The sequence below is a fragment of the Lipotes vexillifer genome, unplaced genomic scaffold (assembly GCF_000442215.2).
Source record: "Lipotes vexillifer unplaced genomic scaffold, Lipotes_vexillifer_v1.1 scaffold1094, whole genome shotgun sequence".
NCBI lineage: Eukaryota > Metazoa > Chordata > Mammalia > Artiodactyla > Lipotidae > Lipotes > Lipotes vexillifer.
Genome location: NW_006792775.1, coordinates 911228 through 930449, shown reverse-complemented (window position 1 = coordinate 930449; position 19222 = coordinate 911228). Strand labels below are relative to the sequence as shown.

General features: G+C 65.3%; 1 protein-coding gene across 1 annotated transcript in view; it reads right to left on the bottom strand.

Annotated features, from left to right (window-relative positions):
• Positions 1–8199: 8199 nt before the first annotated feature.
• MUC5B (mucin 5B, oligomeric mucus/gel-forming) overlaps positions 8200–19222 on the bottom strand; it is a 31753-nt gene continuing 20730 nt past the window's right edge. Inside the window, exons 36-54 of the mRNA XM_007465999.1 lie at positions 16009–19185; positions 15708–15889; positions 15259–15430; positions 14250–14497; positions 13676–13862; positions 13192–13417; positions 12921–13108; positions 12781–12850; positions 12446–12546; positions 12122–12153; positions 11685–11865; positions 10987–11091; positions 10857–10894; positions 10323–10439; positions 9850–9936; positions 9616–9738; positions 9434–9479; positions 9166–9274; positions 8200–8422 (exon numbers count right to left, since the gene is read on the bottom strand). Coding sequence (XP_007466061.1) covers positions 8200–8422; positions 9166–9274; positions 9434–9479; positions 9616–9738; positions 9850–9936; positions 10323–10439; positions 10857–10894; positions 10987–11091; positions 11685–11865; positions 12122–12153; positions 12446–12546; positions 12781–12850; positions 12921–13108; positions 13192–13417; positions 13676–13862; positions 14250–14497; positions 15259–15430; positions 15708–15889; positions 16009–19185 — 5612 coding nt within the window. The remainder of the gene's footprint in view (positions 8423–9165; positions 9275–9433; positions 9480–9615; positions 9739–9849; positions 9937–10322; positions 10440–10856; positions 10895–10986; positions 11092–11684; positions 11866–12121; positions 12154–12445; positions 12547–12780; positions 12851–12920; positions 13109–13191; positions 13418–13675; positions 13863–14249; positions 14498–15258; positions 15431–15707; positions 15890–16008; positions 19186–19222) is intronic.

The following is a 19222-nucleotide window of genomic DNA, read 5'->3' as shown; positions in this document are numbered from 1 at the left end:
TGTGGTTTTCGGTTCCTGCAGCCGTTCTCGACATGGTCGGGGCGGGTGAGGGGCCTCTCCCGCATTGGTCGGAGGGCCGTGTCCCGTGTGCGCGCCCACCTTCCCACCGTCCCAGGAGGCTCTCCTGGGAGCAGCTGCCCCCACCAGGGCCTTCGTGCCAAGCCTTCTCTGGTTTGATTGGTGGCCTGCGGTGACGCGACCTGATCGGGTAGGCCCATTAACGCAAGGCACACAGAACCCACTGACAGGGGGTTTGGGGTCACTTAGAAGTTTCAGCTGCAAATTTATCTCCTCCCCTTGGTGGTGTTCGTGGGCTGCTCACCCCCGTCCGGCCTCGGCTGCAGAGCTCGGCCTGAGTGCAGAGCAGCCAAGTCTGGGCGTGGCGTCGGGAGCCCTGGCCCGGGCCCCGGGCCCTCAGTCTCTCCTGCTCTCTCACCCGCCTCTGTGTGATGCTGTCCCGAAGGGTCACCGCTCCTCCCCGGGATGCACTCTGGCAACAGAACTAAAATTGGGGATGTAAGAAACAGATTCAGTCTTTGTATTTGCTTATCAAAGGGCATTTAGGAACTCCTGGCTTTTACTGCCGATGTTAATTTAGGGAGACTAGGTTGGGCCCAGGCCTGTGGATCAGTTTGGGCGACAGAGAGGGCAGTCTGGTGACCATCAGTGCTGGCAGGTCTTCCCAAGAGGCAGGAGGCACCCTGCTGTGTGGTTGGCACCCTGGCCCTGGCTCCGGCCACGGACAGAGAGGACGGGGACAGGCTGGGTGATGCCCTGTGGAAATCAGAAATCTGAATGGTGTCTCCGAAGTGACGCACTGTGCTGTGGTCGCTGCGGTCCGCAGTAAGTCGCGGTCACCGCTCTGTCTTTGGAGTCATTGCCCAGCCTTTGGACATAGAGGTGGATCCCAACCATGTGGACGTCAGTGGAAGGCCAGCCTGAGGAAGTTAGGAGGACTCAGGCGGCAGCCCTTGCCTCCATGTAGGTTAAGTGCGGTGCCACTTTCTGTCTCCCCTGGGTGTGCACGGTGGCCCCGGCTCGGGGAGACCTGCGTTGGTTGGTGGGTTCGGACCACTTGTGCCTTTGCCGCAGGCTCTTATCAGATGCTTGAGAGCGATGGTTCCTCGGCTGCAGCCCTAGACTGTTGGGCGGTGACCTGACCACACTCAGCGCAGCTCCACACAGGCCAGGCCCCCAGCCCCAGGTGACCCCGCGCTGCCCCAGCCGCCCCGCCCGAGCCTCCGTTTACGGGAGTCTTAGCTTCAGGGCGGCTCCAGACCTGGCAGCTCTCATGGTCCTTTTTCATGGAGGCTGCTTCTTTAGTAGGTCAGAGGAAGGTTATGCCCTGTGAGGCCTTTGTTAAGTCGGACGCCCTTCCTGCCTCGACTGGCCCTTCCTGCCTCGGCTTCGCGTTCATGTCCGCCCTCACCATCCAGGCAGCCCCTGGGGGTGGGGTGGGGGCCGTCTGGCTCGGGCGCCCGTGGCTGCTGGGCCCGGGGCCAGGGCACCGTGCAGCTGGCTGCTGCTCTGTGCTGGTGAGGAGAGAGGTGTTTCTAGCAGGCCTGCCCTCCCTCCCATTTCGGGCGCCCCGCCGGGTGTTGGCAGAAACGGTCCTCAGAGCTTTGCGTTTCTGATCATTCTGTTGGGGTCCAGGGTCCACATTCCTCCTTGATTGTAAGATATGTTTTTACTTTTCAGCCTTCTAATTTAATAAATGGTCTGTGTAAAATAGAGAAGTCAGGCTCTCCAAGGAGAGTTTACCATTTTTGTTCTGTTTTAACTCGGCTCGTAACAAGCAGGTTGACAGCAGTCACAATAAACTCACCAGCAAACTAGTTACAGGACTTGTGAGTGAAGGCAGAGAAGGACACAGGCTGGATTCTGACTGGGAGCCTGAACTATTTCCGTGCACCGTGGGTTTGGTTTTCTGGTTGGGTTGAGGACAGGCCCCAGGCGCTGTCCTTTTCTCCTGGTTCCCGAAGCACCGGCCTCTCGCTCCTTTGTTGTCCTGTTTGTAATTCTTCTCCAGGCCGTCCCGACCCGGGAGTAGGAACCAAACATGGGCCACAATGTGTCTCCCCTTCTAAGAGGGCCCACGACGCCTGCCTCGGAGCCAGACCTCGAGTGCAGGGTCCTGCTCGGGTGCTGGGCCCCGTGGCCCTGGAACACACCGGGGTGGGGCTGGCCCAGCCCTGAGTCAGGGGAGGAGGGAGGGGACCCACTGCCTTCGGGTACGCCCCCCCCCCCCGCCCCCGTTATCCCCTGACAGTTTTCTCAGGTGCCCTCCTGCCCAGGGTCAGTGTCACAGTGAGAGCTTGTGCCCAAGGCTGAGAGGAGTTGTGTGTGGGCGGGGCCCGGGCACCAGGGACACGATGCAGAGGGTAGGGTACGCTCAGCGCTCGTGTGTCCCGGATGCTCGGCCCTGCCTGTGGGGCGTGAGCCGCCGGGAGGCGCGGCCTTGGCTCGCTGAAGTGCTGGCTGAGGAGGGGACTCGGCCCACAGAGGGAGGGGGAGCCCCTCCCCACTGCGGGCCCACGTCTACACCACCTGCAGCCCGGGAGCTCCAGGTGAGAAAGCCGCTTGGTGGAAGCAGCAGCACGTTGTTTCTGGAGGAGCCAGTGTCGGTCCTGGGGCGCCGGCTCAGACGCAGGTGAGCGGGACCCCGCCCATCCCAGCCGCCAGCCTCCCCTGGAGCAGCACGTGATGACCTGCAGTGTCGAGGAAACAGAATAAAATGCAAAGGCCAAGAGAGTTTAAAATACCCACACAGAAATGGCGAAGAGCAGATAGAACTGTTGGAAACGCAGATGCAGTCATTGCAGTTGACCCCTTGGTGGGCAGGCTTTTGGCAGATTGGACGTTGCTGAGGGATGGTGGTCCAGCGGGGGCTGAAGAAACCCACTGCACGCGGGGCCCAGAGGAGGTGGGGGGATGGTTGGTGCCTCCGGTCGGGAATCCCGTGAACCCCAGGGAACACGAGGTAGATGTGCATCGAGTGTGTGAAACAGGCCTGAAACTGCCGAGCTGGGTGTGGGCAGGGGTGTTACTTTGGGGTCGGCTGGTGGAGCTGGGGACAGGGGACAAGGACGTTACCCAGGTATGCGGCCTGCCCACGTCTCAGGGGCCCGCCAGTCCTCGCGTGGATGTCCATCTGCAGCCGAGTGCGGGCTGGGTGTGCGGGCGCCGGGCAGTGGGTACCGGGCAGTGGTGGTGGCGGCAACACTTTCATCTTTCACGTCGGAGGTCAGAGATGGCCCTCCTCTCGGCCAGCCCATCCCAGACGGCAGAGGAATGAGTGGCGTTCTGCCGGCGTCCATCCCAGTTACACGTTCCAGGGCTGGGGAAATGACCAGTGGGTAGCTGAGTGGCCCCATAAGCCCCAGTTTTAAAGGAGCCTTGGCGTTGCTTTGGGCCCCTGCGGTCAGTGGTGCCCCCTCTGCCCTGGGGGTGAATGCCGTGAGCTCCTCTGGGAGGTGGTAGGGACCACCGCCCTGTCCAGTTGCCCTGGTGCCTTGGGGCTCTCCCGAGGGAGCCCAGCCTCTCCGCCAGCCGATGGTTCTTGTCTGAGGACCGAGCAGGTCTGGACCTTGGGGGAGGGACCGTGGCCTCCGTGAGGAGGCTGACAGCTGTCTGTGCTGTCACTTGGTTCTCTTCTGAGTCCACGGGCTGTCAGCGGCCCGTCCAGCTTGCCCCCATCACCGCAGGTAGCCACTGCTCAGGGTGTCCGGTTGCCTCTGACCCCTCTGCTCCTGTGGGGCCTCAGCCCCCACCCCATCACCCTGCTGCTGGGGAGCCAGCCCCGTAACAGCATCTGCTGTCTTCAGCCGCACTGCAGGGGTCACCCGTGCTGGTTCTCGGCTGTGCAGGTGCCCTCACCTGTGCAGTGTCCCCGGGGCCCTGCTTAGCCTCCACATCCCTTAGCCACTGCGAGGGCCCTTCTGGGCTCTCCACCCAACATGGACCGTGGTCGGTTCCGAATTTCCAAGAGCCCGCCCGGCAGCGTGGCGAATGTGCTCCTAGGGCATTTGCTCCTGGGCCACAGCCAGCCCCCCGACGGGGTCCAGAGCTTGTCAGGCCCCGAGATGCTTTCCCAGTGCCTGCAGCTGCAGTGGGCCCATGCCGTCCCAGCCTCCACGCTGACACCCCGCTCAGTCATGGGCAGCGAGGAGTGGGCTGGCCCTGCAGCCATGGGGGCTCCGAGGATGGCCATCGCGGGTCCAGGCTCCCTTCCTCTCGGGGCTTCCTTGGGGTGGCAGGTGCTGCTGCCTTTACATTGAGCTCTGGGCCCGGTGCTCAGGCCCCCCCCCTCAGGCTGCAGGATGACTGCTTGTCCCCAGCCGGCCCAGGAGGCCCCTCACTTCCCACCAGGAAGTCTGGAGACTCTAATGGGTGGGCCGAGCACCCTGGCAGCGGCTCTGGTCCTTCGTCTGGGTTCCCACGTCTCCTGAGTGCTAGGGAGACGGCACAAGGCCTGGATCCTCACCCACGTCCCGGCCAGCCCTGCAAAGGGAAGACCCAGGACCCAGGAGCTCAGGGAGGCCTCCTGCTGAGCCTCCCGTCCCCCTGCAAGGCTCCTGACCTCCACCTGCTCCCCATGGCTAGTGGGGCAGCTTCCCAGCCTCTCTGGCAACTCCCCGCCCTCCCCACACCCAGCCCCCTCTCGATTGGGTCATCCAGATGCACCAGTTCCCTTTCCTCTGCTTGGTCTCCATCCTGCTGGGATGCTGGGCGGTCAAGCACGGGCTTCTGCCCGCACAGCAGGGCTCGGTCAGCACTTGTTGGACGAATGCAGGAGGGATTCTGAGCTCGGCCAGTCCCCCTCCCCGCCATGGCCCCAAGGGTGGCAGGACCTCCCTGGGCTGGGCTTCCGGGTTCACGGGGCTCCCAGAGCGCACAGAGTCTGGTCCTTCAGGGCCGTCTTCCCTGTGCTGACAGGGAGAGCGATTTATTATCGTTACCTCTTCCATTTTTATTTTCGGAAGTAATGTTCAGAACATCCCTTGGAACTGTTGATTTCTGAAAAGCAAACTTTGTGGAAGCAAAGGTTGCAGCCCAGTTTGATGTTTGACTTGTTCTGGAGTCAAAGCCCCGCGTCCAGGGCTGTAGTCCCCTAGCGCTCAGCGACGCTGTGTCCCCATCACCCCGAGGGCGGAGGGCGGGAGACAAGCCAGCGCAGCGAAGCAGAGCCTGGTGCTGCTTGGGATGAGCGTGCCAATGGTGGTTTTGCTTGAAAGTTTTCTGTGCTAACAAGTCAGTCTAGTGAGAAACACGCGGTTCCCTGAGCGCAGGTGTCACTGTGAAACGCATTAAACCCAGTGATAACAAAACGTTCATTCAGTAATTTGTAACGTTGTCACTAAGGTAATTATCTTCAGTGTCTATTAACTGTTAGGTACTGCTGAGATGAAAGCAATAAACCTCATTTAGGACAAAATGGAAAAGTGAAAAATTACAAAAATCGCAGTGCAAGGGATATTAACTCAGCATGGAAGAGCTGTTTTCTTTCTGACATACAGCTGGCCTGCTGTTTTTTCTGTGGACATCCGGGCAGGATGGACAGAGTGTGTGGACTTCACACCAGCGCAGGGAGACGCGTCCGGCGCTGGCCGAGGGTCGTCCTGGAGGAGGGCCCGGCTGGGGCCTTGGTCTGGGAGGGGCTCTACTGAGCTGGAGCTGTGGACGGACCGCTCGGCGGCCAGGCTGAGCCCTGGGCTTGTGGGCGGGAGCTCTGACCCCCACAGAGCTCCGTGCCCCCTGCTTCCACAGCTCTGCTCTCAGGCCCCAGACAGGCTGGGAAACCAGTGTGGCTTGGGTTCAGCGAGGGAGCAGATTGGAGGGTGAGTGAGGACGTGACCCCAGCGTACCCGGACAGCAGGAAGATCCGTGCCAGGCGCCCTCCACACCCCTCCTAGGATGGAGCTAGGATGAGTTGTCTCGTAAAGAGCACTGGTGGAGTTCTGGAAACGTCTGGGACCTGCCCGGGCCCCACGCCCTCGGCCCTTCACGAATCGCACAGGAGCTGCCCCCGATGAGCCTGGCAGCAGAGCTGGGTCCACCCAAGCTGCAGAAGCCCATGCGGGGTCCAGGCGGGCCGCGACACCAAGCAGAGGATGAGGGCACCCGGCGTCCGCCCTGATGGGTCAGGGAGCCCAAGGCCTGGGTGGAGGGGACAGTGGGACCCCAGTCAGGCCCCTGAACTCAGGGCTGGACCTGGCTGACCAGCGGTGAGCCTTGCCTGGAGCAAGATGAGAGCACAGAGCCGCCCAGGGCTGAGAGGCAGCACCTGGTGGTCCCAGGGTCCCATGTCTCAGCCGCCCTCAGTGACCGTGGGGTTGTGGCCTCTGGAGGGAGGTGGGGTGCAGCTTGTCCAGCGTCGACTTCAATAATAACATAGCCAGTTGTTTCACCAGCAAAAGTGAGTTTATTCGGGAATAGCAGAGGAATTGCAATTCAGTATCTGTGAACCATGGTGGCCCATAGGCACATCCAGAGAAAAAGGCGGGGGATCTCGTTTTTATGGGGAGAAGGGGGAGCTGGGAGGGGCTGTGATATCCAGAGCCCATTGGAGGAGCTGGGGTCCGGAGTAAGGAGGCTTCCCATGGGCTGGGCCGCTGCAGTCTCTGATTGGCTGGGCTGCCGTGGGAGGAGAGAAGTTTCCCTCCTCCGGCTGGGTGGTCCGTAGAGATGCCTTCCTGCCAGGGGCGTGCAGGGGGACGTCTCTTCCTGTTTGGGGTAGCTGATGATGCACTGAGGGCGAGAGAGCTTCCCCTGCAGTGTGTCTGTAACCTTGTCAGCCCTCCTGGACCATCTCCGGCCCAGTCCCAGGGTGGCCTGCCCTGACCAGACCTCGGTGACGCGAGTAGGAAAGGCCACTAAAGAGACCACAGGCCCCACCTTCCCCGGGAGCTGAGGACCCCAGCCCATGGGGGACAATGTAAATCACTGTGGCTGCCGTTCCCTGGGTGGGCGGGCGCACACGGCGCAGAGGCAGGTCACGTGATGCACACGCTCGCCAGGCTTCCTTGGCCCCGGCCAGCACCGCCTTTGCCTCCCTGGTGGAAGCCCCGCCCTCTGGTAGCTGCCCCTGCCCGTGTGGACACTCAAGCCGGGGCACCACCCCACCCTTGCCCCCAGCTCGTCCCCTCCCACCCTGTGCTGGCAGTGTTCTCCACTCTGGATGGGGCAGCAGAAGAGAAAGGCAGCAATCCCTGCCCTCGGTGGAGAGAGAAGCGAAGGTCAGATACACAGCAAGTTGACATGTGACAAGTGCCTGAAGGAGATGCCCCGCAGAGGCGCAGGGAGCGCTTCCCACACTGATGCCCTCTGCATCCCCCCGTGGGCCTCCCCGCATTGGCTCATCGGGTCTTTGTGCAGCTGTGAACCAACTTCCTTATAAAACCCGCGTGTTTGAACCTTCGGATGACCCCTGACTCTGGCCACTACTCCCACAGCCCAAGACTGACCCTGGGGGCCTCTTGCCTCCTGCTCCGCCTGTCCCTCCCGGGGGTCCAGCAGGGGTGTGGCTCTGGACAGCCCGGCCCACACATGGAGGGGAGGGCCGCCAGGACCAGGAAGTGTATGTGATGCTTGGTGTTTATTTTCAAAGACTGGGGCTGGGTGAGCAGAGGGGGTGCTGTGGGGTGCCGATCCCGCTGGGGCCCGTCCCTTGGCCCTCGTAGCCTCAGGCCGGGGTCCAGACGTGGGCAGGTAGCCGGCCTTGCCTGGACAGGCCTCAGTCTGCGCTCAGCTGCAGGAGGTGTAGCCAGCAGGCACCTGTGCACCACGGGGCTTCGAGGGGCAGTTGGGGGCACACAGGCCCGCCGTGGGAGCAGCACGGCAGTGGGTGTGCAGTTTTCTCTGGGGCATTCCTCTGACACCAGGACGGGGGTGAGCCTGGGTGGAGCGGGTGCTTGTGTTTCAGATGAGGGTCAGGTCCCGAAGGCCAGGCAGGTGGCCAAAACAGGCAGGAGGGGCTCTGAGGGCAGGCCCCCCCAGCCTGGGGTCCTCCTCAAGCCGACCCTCACTACGCTGTCGCCCTCCAGGGCCTGGGTTTCACCTGGGGCAGGTGTAAAGTGGGCGGGGGCAGTGGTATCCACGGAAGGTGTGCGTGGGCTCCCGCGGTTTCCGTGGTTGGGTGGTGCGTGTTCTGGCTCCAGGTGGGGCAGGTGGGGCGGGCGTGTGAGGGGGGTGCAGAATGCATCAGACAGTGGTGGACCCATAGATCGGGAAGTTGGGGGTGCTGTCCTCGGGAGCCTGGGCCGAGGAGACGCAGGATGGGCCACAGCTGCACTCGTCCACATGGGTGTAGGTGTGCTGGAAGACTGTCCCGTTGGGACACTGCATGGTCACCACCTCCTGGTGGGCCCTGGTCTCCTGGCAGCAGATGCACGGGCACTGCGTGGCCTGGGCCCCCACGGAGTACCTGCAGACGTACGGCCCTCAGGACCTGCTCACCCAGCCACAACCGCCCGGACTGCCCGGCTCCTGGTTTCTCGGGGGTTGGGAGACAGCGGCCCTGTGCTTGTTCCCTGAGCTCTTGGGGCTTCTCTGTACTGGCCCGGGCAGCGCTCTCGGTCACTTTGAACCCCGACCTTCCCCAGCCAGGGCCCCTTTCTTTCCCACAGCAGCTCCTCTGACTTGCTGACCCTGTCAGACCCCTCCTCCAGGAACCTGCCCGGGGCCCTCCAGCCAGACCTGGACCCATCCTCCTGCCTCTTCCAGCCCGTCTGCTCACAGCTGGCTGCAGCCCGGGCATCGGGGGTGGGGCGGGGCTCTGCCAGCAGCTCTGCCCTGACAGTCTGGTCCCCCCAGATTCTGCCCGTCCTGCACGTGGACTCTGACCTTTGGGTGGTAGCCCTGGTGCCCTGCCCCACGTGGTCCAGCCAAGCTCTCCCAGGCCGGGCTCGGGGGGGGGGGGGTCGGGGAAGGCCCCAGGGTGGGTGCAGCCCTGTTGGGGCGGCCCTTCTTTCCTTGGGGGGGGGGGGGTCAGGGAAGGCCCCAGGGTTGGTGCAGCCCTGTTGGGGCGGCCCTTCTTTCCTTCCTGTAGCAAGCTGGGCCCCCCAGCCCCAGCCCAGCGCCAGGTGTCCGGCCAGGGACACGGAAACGTGGGGCACCGGGTGGTGTCCCCGTGTGTCCCGGGGTTGGGGGGAGGCGCGGGCCGCTCACCGGGACGCTCCTGGGCAGAAGCCCTCGCAGAAGGGGACGCTGACGGCGGCCTGGGCGGCGCAGCCCTGGTGTCGCAGGACCGTCATGCTGGCGCGTACCTGGCAGGAGTCTGGGCAGACGAAAGGCGGTGGAGGCGGATCTCTGAGGTCCCCGCCCGCGCCGCACCCCCGCGTCACCTCCCGCTCAGGGTCGGTTCCGGCGGCGGGGTTGGCTTCGGGAGGAGTCAGTGGGCGGGGCTGGGGGGCGGGAAGGCGGGGCCTCGACTTACCCACTTCCTCACAGGAGTAGCAGCAGCCGATTTTCCTGAGGATGCCCTGCGGGGGAAGGGGGACAGAGGGCGAGCTGGGAAAGGCGGGGCCTCCTGGGGTGGGTGTGGGCGGGGCTCCCGGGTGGGTGTGGTTCTGGGCGTGGGCGGGGCCTCCGGGGCGGGCCTGAGCCCCAGACACACACCCTGCAGCTGGACACGTCCGGGCACGCGACGGGCGTCGGGGTCAGCATAGGGGGCCCGTTCTCAGCCTGGCAGTGGTACAACGTGCAGTTGTCCACGAGGCTGTTGACCCAGGTCTCATTGGGCTGAAATAAAAGTGGGAGAGTGGGGGCCGGGTTGAGGATTATCTGGTGGGCAGAGAGGAGCTGGCGGGGAGGGTCTCTGGGGCTCGGGGGTTGAGACTGAGCCCCCCTTACCTGGACCAGCCGGCCGTCGGACGTGAGGCAAGCCGTCTGCACGCACTCCCCGCAGCACTGCCCGGCCACCCTCGAGTACTGGAAGCCCTGGGGACAGAGGGGGGTCACGTCCCTCAGCCCCAGCCTGGCTCGTCAGCCTCCTGCTCTCCTGCCCATATCCCAGGGGCCCAGGGCCTCCCTAGCAGCGCCTTTCCTCTGTGAGGCAGTGTCCCTGCCCTGCCCCAGTGTCCCCTCTTAGCCTCACCCCTGCTTCCAGCACCTTCTGCACTTGTGCCCTCCAGGAACCTGATCCCAGCCCTGCAGGTCCTGCCCCTCGCCCAAGACCCCTTCCACCATCCTTCTGCTTCACTCCCTCCCTTTGGGAAGAAAAAAAAACCCAATGAAGCCTGAGCTGGAGACCCTTCCTGGACCCTAGGGTGTGGTGGCTGGGGGCTGCCCCAGGGGCCCGGGTCTGCCCAGGAGGCCGGCCTCACCTGGGGACAAGTGGTGTCGCAGGCATCCTCCTCACACTGCACGGTCGGGTCATGGGTGTCCATGGACAGGCAGGTGCACGTGTGGCAGGGAATGACTGCTGGGAAGGTTGCACCGACCTGCAGTGGACAGGGTGAGGGGAGGTGACACTGAGGGCCCTGAGGGGCACCAGGGCCAGGACCTCTCCCCGTGTCGGTGAGGCCCACAGAGCAGTCTCTCCTCTTCACATGGGATTACGGGTGTGCCCGCTGGCTGAGCACCGACCAGGGCAGGCAGGGGCCCCGGGCAGGCAGGAGGGGTGGGAGGGTGCAGTCCTGCCCCAAAGCTCTTGCTGGGAGAGCTAAGCTCCCAGAGGCTCTCTACAGAAGGTGCCTGTAAAGGGTCCGGAGCCTCGACTTCACCTGCTGTCATGGCGGGAGGGGCTGGATAGGGCTGGGCGTGGGAAGACAAGGAGTGGACACGGGGCATCCCTCGGCGGATGTGCCCACCCCGGACCCGCTCTCCACCCTACCCCGACCGCCTAGCTGAGCCCTTACCCCGTAGACGGTGCCATTGTAGGTGCACAGCTGAGGCCCTGGAAGGGAAGAGAGGGCTGAGGACCTGCCCAGGCAGCGGAAGGAAGTGTTCAGACCCCCCCCCGGCCCCACCCCCACCCCAGAGACTCACGGCAGCTGAAGGTGGGGCAGCAGCTGTCCTCCGCCTGGGTGCAGGCCAGCTCCTCTCCCGGTCTACATTTGGGTGGGCTCTGGGGGCACGTGCTTCTGTTGCAGACTGCGGGAGAGTTGGGGGGCTGCCTGGGGTGACCCTGCCCTCTGTCCTCTGGCTATTCTGGTTCCCAGGGTCACACCTACCCACACTGGACCAAAGAGATCCCCCTTCCATGGGAGCTGACGGCTCTCTGTTGCCCTTCTGGGTGCCCACGCTTTGTTACCTCCCCGGTCTTCCCCGAGACCCTGGGCGGCACCAGGGCACGTCAGTTTTTTGTGGTACTCGGGCCTGTCACTGCTGCGGCCTCTTCCGTTGAGGAGCACAAGCTCCGGACACACAGGCTCAGCGGCCACGGCTCACGGGCCCAGCCGCTCCGCGGCACGTGGGATCTTCCCGGACCGGGGCACGAACACGCGTCCCCTGCCTCGGCAGGCGGACTCCCAACCACTGCGCCACCAGGGAAGCCCCCATCAGCTTCATTTTTAGGTGGAAAAATGAAGGCCCAAGAGGCCTCCCCACCTCGTGGTCCAGCCAAATCCAGCTAGGACCCTGCAACCCTCCTCCGCCCTGCAGGCCTGCCAGCCAGGTGGCCTGTGCCCAACACCGTCCTCTGCTGTCTCTCCGCTCCACCCGGTCCCCTGGGGTGCAGGCCTCACCACACAGAGTTTCCATGCAGCAAGCGTTGTCGGCCAGGGGCCTGGTCTGGGCCACGAAGCCGGCCCAGCCACATTCCTGTGGTTGGTCCCGGGCCTCGCACTGCACAGGGGTGCACTGCACCGACACGGAGTCTTCGTCACACACGCAGGACTGGCAGTTGCTGACCCACCGCTCTCCGGGCTGGAACAGACCAGGTCAGGGTCCCCCAGGGCTCCTGGGTGGTGCCCCGGCCTCTGGGCCTGCATCCAGCAGCGGGTCAGGCCCCAGCCCTCAGCCTCCCCCTCTCTGGAGCAGCCATGTGACGGTGATGCAGCTCATGCTGGGGTGCCCACACCAGCCCCTCCCTGGCTCGGGTAGAGCTGCCGCCCTGAGATGGGGACGCCCTCCCTCCTTCTGCTCAAGCAAGGAGTCAGGCAGCTGTGGGCAGAACACTCACGAATTTGGGAAACCCATCTGGTCCCACGCAGGCTGGGAGGGAAGAACGGGGAGAAAGGGGGTCACTGGGAGTGCTGGGGTTGGGGCCCAGCGGGCCTGGCCACCCCCTCCCCACAACAGAGGCCTCTTTTTCCTGCTGGGGACAGAAGCCCCCGGAGAGCCCGAGAAGGGTGGTCACTTAGGAGGGGGCTCAGGAAGGCTCAAGCCCACCCTGCACCGCTGGCAGAACTGGGTGGGGCAGGCCCAGGCCTGGGTGTGCCCGCCCCGTGGCTCTCTGCATCCCGCTCTGCGGGGCTGGGGAGGGCCCAGGTGTGGGGCTGCTTACGGCACTCAGGCACACAGACGTCCGTGTGTGAGTTGAACAGGATGTGGCCGTCGGGACAGAAGCAACCCTCTGCCAGCCCCCTGCTCGCCGGGCTCTGGCTCCTGCAAGGCAACCAGGGCAGTCCAAGGAGGAGTGCAGTGGGCATGGTGGGGGGCTGGGGTCACTCCTGAAGTCCATGGTCGGAGGTCAGGGTGGGGGAAGGGCACCCTGAGATCTGGGGCTTGGGGTCCCGGACCCTCTGCGGGTCTCCTCCTGGGTCCCCCCAGACCCTTCAGGCAGGCCTGGGAGGCCTGCTGTCCCCACCGTCCTATCCCGTCCCCATCTGCTGGGCTCACCTGGAGTCACAGGACTTGGGCTGCACGGGGCCACAAGGCTTATACACCTTGGTGGGTGGGCAGGTGAGGTCTGCGGGCACACAGACGGGTGTCAGGTGGGCCAAGGAGGCCAGGGCCCCCGGCGGCCACACCCGACTCACCACACAGCCCGCTGGTGGCGTTGCGCCAGTCGGGGCACACGCCCCGGCCGCGGCAGAGCGCAGAGTAGGCCTCCAGGCTCTGGCAGAGCGCTTCAGGGCGGTCAGGGCGGCTGGGCCTGCAGCTGTCGCTGACACAGGTGCTGAAGAACGGGCCGGGCGGGATGAGGCCGTGGCACCCGGCGAACACCCTGCAGGCAGGGCCGGTCAGAGGCCAGGGCCGATGCCCCGGGGGTGGCTGCCCCTGACCGCCCAGCCCATGCAGAGGACTCACGGGCTCAGCATCAGCTCACAGAGGGGTTCTGGGGGGCACGGAGTGGAGGTGGGTGTGCTGGGTGCCGGCAAGGGGGGGCTGGTGGTCGGGGGCAGGCCGGTCGGTGCCCAGCAGCCCTCCCCGCTGCTGTTGGTGGCCAGCCAGGCCCGGGCCATGTCCTGGCAGGTGGGGGCCGTGGTGCCGTCGGGCCGGCGACAGTCATCCCTGCGGTTGTTGGTGCAGGTGCCTGGGGCGGGCGGGGCCGGCGCATCACTGTGGGGGGCACTGGGCCGTCCTCTTCTCCCGTCCCATCCCCCCGACTCCCCTGGCAGCCAGTCGGCTATGAAACACTGCTTTCCGCCCGGGGCAGGTGGCAGGGGGAGCAGGTGGGAATCTGTGGCAGGGGCAGGCGGTCAAGAGCCAGGGCCGCCTGGGGGCGTGTGCCCGCAGCGGTGGTGCCCGGCCTCTCGCTCCCCCAGCAGGCGTCCTGCGGGTCCCTGCTCACCGCACTGGCCCTCGGTGTTGTAGCTGAAGCGGCTGTACGACAGCCGGGCCTGGAAGACCCGCCCGTTGAAGATGACGCTCACGCCGATGGCGGGAATCTTGATGCTCATCTCGGTGGCCCCCGTCGCCGTCACCGTCAGGCCGTTCTTGCTGAAGCTCTGCCTCACCCGCGTTTGGCCAAACAGGATCTGGGGACGAGACCGGGGAACCCGTGACGGGCCGAGGGGCAGCGGCCTGGCCTTTGGGGCTTTGCCTGCCAGACGCTGGACCCCCTCCTCGGCATCTGCACCCCAAAGCGCAGATGCCCCCTCGGGCCTTGGGTCACAGTCGGCGCCTTTGGGCCCCAGGGTGCTGTTGGCCGTGGGCACCTCCCACGCTGCTCCCCGCTCAGGAGTCACTGTGCTTGGGGCCCCAGGTCGCAGTGTGCCCTTTGCCTCCCCTGAGGCCCCATGGGAGCTGCCCTCCGCGTGGGGGAAATGCGCTGTATGTGCACCAGGGCTCCCGGGCCTCTGCCGGCCCCTGCCTTCCCTAACCAGGTTGGGACAGGCCAGTGCCGCTCTGCTGCCTGCACTCACCAGGCTTTCCTCCTGCCCGTCGGCGCCAGGGATGGTGGTGAGGACAATGTCCATGGACTCATAGTGGACGCTGAGGGCGCGAGGGCAGCTGGCGGCGGCCTCACAGTAGTGGTTGTGTAGGAGGATGCTGAGGTTCCCGTGGCGCGGCTGGATCTCCCGCATGAGGACGTGGGTGCAATCGTCCAGGAAAGAGTAGGAGGTGCCATCGAAGGTCTCGTAGTGGGTGTCCCCCCAGCCGCTGCAGGAGCCTGGGGGGTGTGGACAGGCCTCACTCAGTGCCACCCAGAGCTGCCACCTTGGGGATTCACTCAGCCCCCAGGGCCTCAGTCCTCTCGTTTATGACATGGGTATAGCAGGTTGGATGGGGTCCCCGAAGACGCGTCCACCCAGAGCCTAAGAACGTGACCTCCTTTGGGAAAAGGGTCTCTGCAACTGTGATTAAGGATCATGGAGTGAGGTCATCCTGAGTTACCAGGGTGGCCCTAAATCCAACGACAGGTATCTTTCTAAGAGACGGAAGAGACAGAGAGAGGAAGCCGCGTGATGACTGGGGCAGAGGTGGGAGGGATGCGGCCACAGCCCAGGGTGCCTGAGGCCCCAAGTCTGGAAGGGGCAGACAGGACCCTCCTTTAAAGTTTTGGGGGTAGCTCGGTCCTGCAGACACCTGGATCTTGGATTTCTGGTCTCCAGGACTGGGAGAGAATCACTTTCTGTTGTTTTGAACCACCCAGTTTGTGGTCCTTCATTTTAGCTGCCCCAGGACCCCCTGAGGTTGTAAGATCACCCCCTCCTACGTGCTGCTCCATGGGGAAATCTGCTCAGGACCCCTCAGGTTACGATCCCCTCCTCTCCCCGATCTCAGAAACCCCTGGCTTCCCTTCAAACCGCCAAGCCTGACGGGGGTGGGCTCAGCGATCCCGGGCTTCGGGCATGGGGGACATGTGCATGTCCCAAATGCCTGGCGGTGCATCCCCTCCCCACACCCCCGCCCCCAGCGGCGGGCTCTCACATTCGCACTCGTAGCTGTAGTCACAGGGCCCACCCCCGCTCTGCACTCTCACGGGCAGGTGCCCATTCACGCAGACGATGTTGCCCATCGGCTTCGGCCCCAGCAGGACGATACGGTTGTCACCCTCACACCGAGCCACCATGCAGTCCTCCAGGGTCCAGGTCTCATTCACCTGGAGAGAAGGGCAGAGCGCTCACCAGGTGGACTTGCGAGACCCACCCTCACCGCTGCCGCCGCAGCCTCAGGAACCCCTCGGCCTGGGCAGGGCTGCCCCGCCTGCTGGCCGGGCCGGTGCTAACCAGGCCCAGACCCCGCGTGCCTCCCTCCAGCCAAGCTAGCTGTGGAGCGGTCACCGAGGGGCTGGGGGTTGTGCCGTCACCCTGATGGGCGGCCGAGACCCTGTGCACACAGAAGGGCCTGGCGCTTCAGGGAGGAGGCAGGAGGCACACCTGTCGGGGAGGGATGGTGCGATTGCAGCCGGAAACTGGGGTGGTTGGGGGAACAGAGGCTGAGGTCCCCAAGGGTGAGAAGGTGGGGCAGGCGCCCTGGAAGCGGTCGATGTCGCAGCGCTGGTTGCAGATGGCTAAGAAGTGGCAGCCTGCTCCGTCGGTCTCGTTGTAGATCATGTCCCCTACGAATACAGAGACACTGGGTCAGCCAGGGAGGGGGGACAGGAGGGCATCCCCGGACAGGCAGGCACATGGACACAGCCCGCAGGACCCAGCGCCCAGGCTGCAGGTCTCCACTCACCTGGTAGGAAGAGCTTTCCGAAGGCGTGGCAAAGGCAGGCTGTGGTGGGGCTGGGAGAGGCGGTGGGGCTGGGAGATGCGGTGGAGATGTAGAAGGTTCCCGGGCTGCCAGAGGTCACCCCAGACCAGGAAGGGGTGGTGGGTGGGGACCCGGGGGCGGTCGATACGGGGGAAGTCAAAAGGGGACCCGTAGGAGAGACACTGGGCAAGCCTGGCTTGGTGGTCATGGGTGGGGACCCCGGGAAGGCAGAGGGACTAGGGGTGGAGACGCTCTCGGTGGTCCCAGGGGAGAAGGGACCTGTCACACGGGTGGGGGTGGAGACCCCCTCGGTGGTCCCCGTGGAGGAGGGACCTGTCACACTGGTGGTGGCATAGACCCCCTCGGTGGTCCCCGTGGAGGAGGGACCTGTCACACTGGTGGTGGCATAGACCCCCTCGGTGGTCCCTGTGGAGAAAGGACCTGTCACACTGGTAGAGGTGTAGACACTCTGCGTGGTCCCCGTGGAGGAGGGACCTGTCACACCGGTGGTGGCATAGACCCCTTCGGTGGTCCCCGTGGAGGAGGGACCTGTCACACTGGTAGAGGTGTAGACACTCTGCGTGGTCCCCGTGGAGGAGGGACCTGTCACACGGGTGGTGGCATAGACCCCCTCGGTGGTCCCCGTGGAGGAGGGACCTGTCACACTGGTGGTGGCGTAGACCCCCTCGGTGGTCCCCGTGGAGGAGGGACCTGTCACACGGGTGGGGGTGGAGACCCCCTCGGTGGTCCCCGTGGAGGAGGGACCTGTCACACGGGTGGGGGTGGAGACCCCCTCGGTGGTCCCCGTGGAGGAGGGACCTGTCACACGGGTGGGGGTGGAGACCCCCTCGGTGGTCCCCGTGGAGGAGGGACCTGTCACACGGGTGGGGGTGGAGACCCCCTCGGTGGTCCCCGTGGAGGAGGGACCTGTCACACGGGTGGGGGTGGAGACCCCCTCGGTGGTCCCCGTGGAGGAGGGACCTGTCACACGGGTGGGGGTGGAGACCCCCTCGGTGGTCCCCGTGGAGGAGGGACCTGTCACACGGGTGGGGGTGGAGACCCCCTCGGTGGTCCCCGTGGAGGAGGGACCTGTCACACGGGTGGGGGTGGAGACCCCCTCGGTGGTCCCCGTGGAGGAGGGACCTGTCACACGGGTGGGGGTGGAGACCCCCTCGGTGGTCCCCGTGGAGGAGGGACCTGTCACACGGGTGGGGGTGGAGACCCCCTCGGTGGTCCCCGTGGAGGAGGGACCTGTCACACGGGTGGGGGTGGAGACCCCCTCGGTGGTCCCCGTGGAGGAGGGACCTGTCACACGGGTGGGGGTGGAGACCCCCTCGGTGGTCCCCGTGGAGGAGGGACCTGTCACACGGGTGGGGGTGGAGACCCCCTCGGTGGTCCCCGTGGAGGAGGGACCTGTCACACGGGTGGGGGTGGAGACCCCCTCGGTGGTCCCCGTGGAGGAGGGACCTGTCACACGGGTGGGGGTGGAGACCCCCTCGGTGGTCCCCGTGGAGGAGGGACCTGTCACACGGGTGGGGGTGGAGACCCCCTCGGTGGTCCCCGTGGAGGAGGGACCTGTCACACGGGTGGGGGTGGAGACCCCCTCGGTGGTCCCCGTGGAGGAGGGACCTGTCACACGGGTGGGGGTGGAGACCCCCTCGGTGGTCCCCGTGGAGGAGGGACCTGTCACACGGGTGGGGGTGGAGACCCCCTCGGTGGTCCCCGTGGAGGAGGGACCTGTCACACGGGTGGGGGTGGAGACCCCCTCGGTGGTCCCCGTGGAGGAGGGACCTGTCACACGGGTGGGGGTGGAGACCCCCTCGGTGGTCCCCGTGGAGGAGGGACCTGTCACACGGGTGGGGGTGGAGACCCCCTCGGTGGTCCCCGTGGAGGAGGGACCTGTCACACGGGTGGGGGTGGAGACCCCCTCGGTGGTCCCCGTGGAGGAGGGACCTGTCACACGGGTGGGGGTGGAGACCCCCTCGGTGGTCCCCGTGGAGGAGGGACCTGTCACACGGGTGGGGGTGGAGACCCCCTCGGTGGTCCCCGTGGAGGAGGGACCTGTCACACGGGTGGGGGTGGAGACCCCCTCGGTGGTCCCCGTGGAGGAGGGACCTGTCACACGGGTGGGGGTGGAGACCCCCTCGGTGGTCCCCGTGGAGGAGGGACCTGTCACACGGGTGGGGGTGGAGACCCCCTCGGTGGTCCCCGTGGAGGAGGGACCTGTCACACGGGTGGGGGTGGAGACCCCCTCGATTGTCCCGGGGAAGGAGAGGTGCGTCTGAGTGGTGACCGTCGATGACAGCCTGCCAGTGCTGGTGCTGATGGTGGAGGGTGAGGGGGCCGGCGTGGTGGCCGTGGGGCTGGCAGGGCTGGGGCAGTGCCGGACACCATCGCAGCAGAACACGCGGATGTTGTAGTTGAGGCACGTGGTGAACTGCCCCCTCTGGTCTTCGTTCCTGCAGACCAGCCCGACCTCCAGGCTGCAGCTGAGCACCTGCCCGATCTGATCGATGCTCACTTCGGGGTAGCTCTCCGCCCGGCATTCAATCTTCTGCGGCTGCTGACACATCCTGCCGCCCGCGGCCCGGATATTGGCATACGTCTCCATGTCTCCGCCCCTGACCTCCGAGGTGGGGAAGTCCACATCAAACCACTCTGTCCATTGGCACTTGGGTTGACAGCTGGTTGTGCCCTGGCTGGTGGTGGCTCCAGTGGTACCCGTCGACACCAGGGTACTCAGCATGCTGGTCTCAGGGTGCGAGGTGGACAGCGGGCCCATGGAGGTGGTGCCCGTTGTGCCCACTGCTGTTCCCGTCAGCAGCTGAGACGTGGAGGTTTGCGTCGTCACCGACGTCGGGGTGGGCCCCCTTGAGGCTGTGTGAGTCAGGAGGACTGAAATGGCAGACACTGGGAGCGTGCCTTTGTGGCTGGGCCTCGAGGATGTCACTTGGGCTGTCAGTCCCGTGGAAAGGGAAGATGCCGGTGTGGCACTGCTGGCGGGGGACCTGGTAACTCCTGTGCTCCCTGGCCATGTCCTGGGCTGCGTGGCTGGTGACACAGCAGTGGTGGTGCTGGAGGCATTGGGGAACATGGTGGCTATGGCAGCAGAGGTGGCCACTGTGGCAGTGGCAGCAGTGGAGGTGGCTGCAGTGGTGACTGTAGCGGTGGAGGTTGTGGTGGTGGTGGCTGTGGC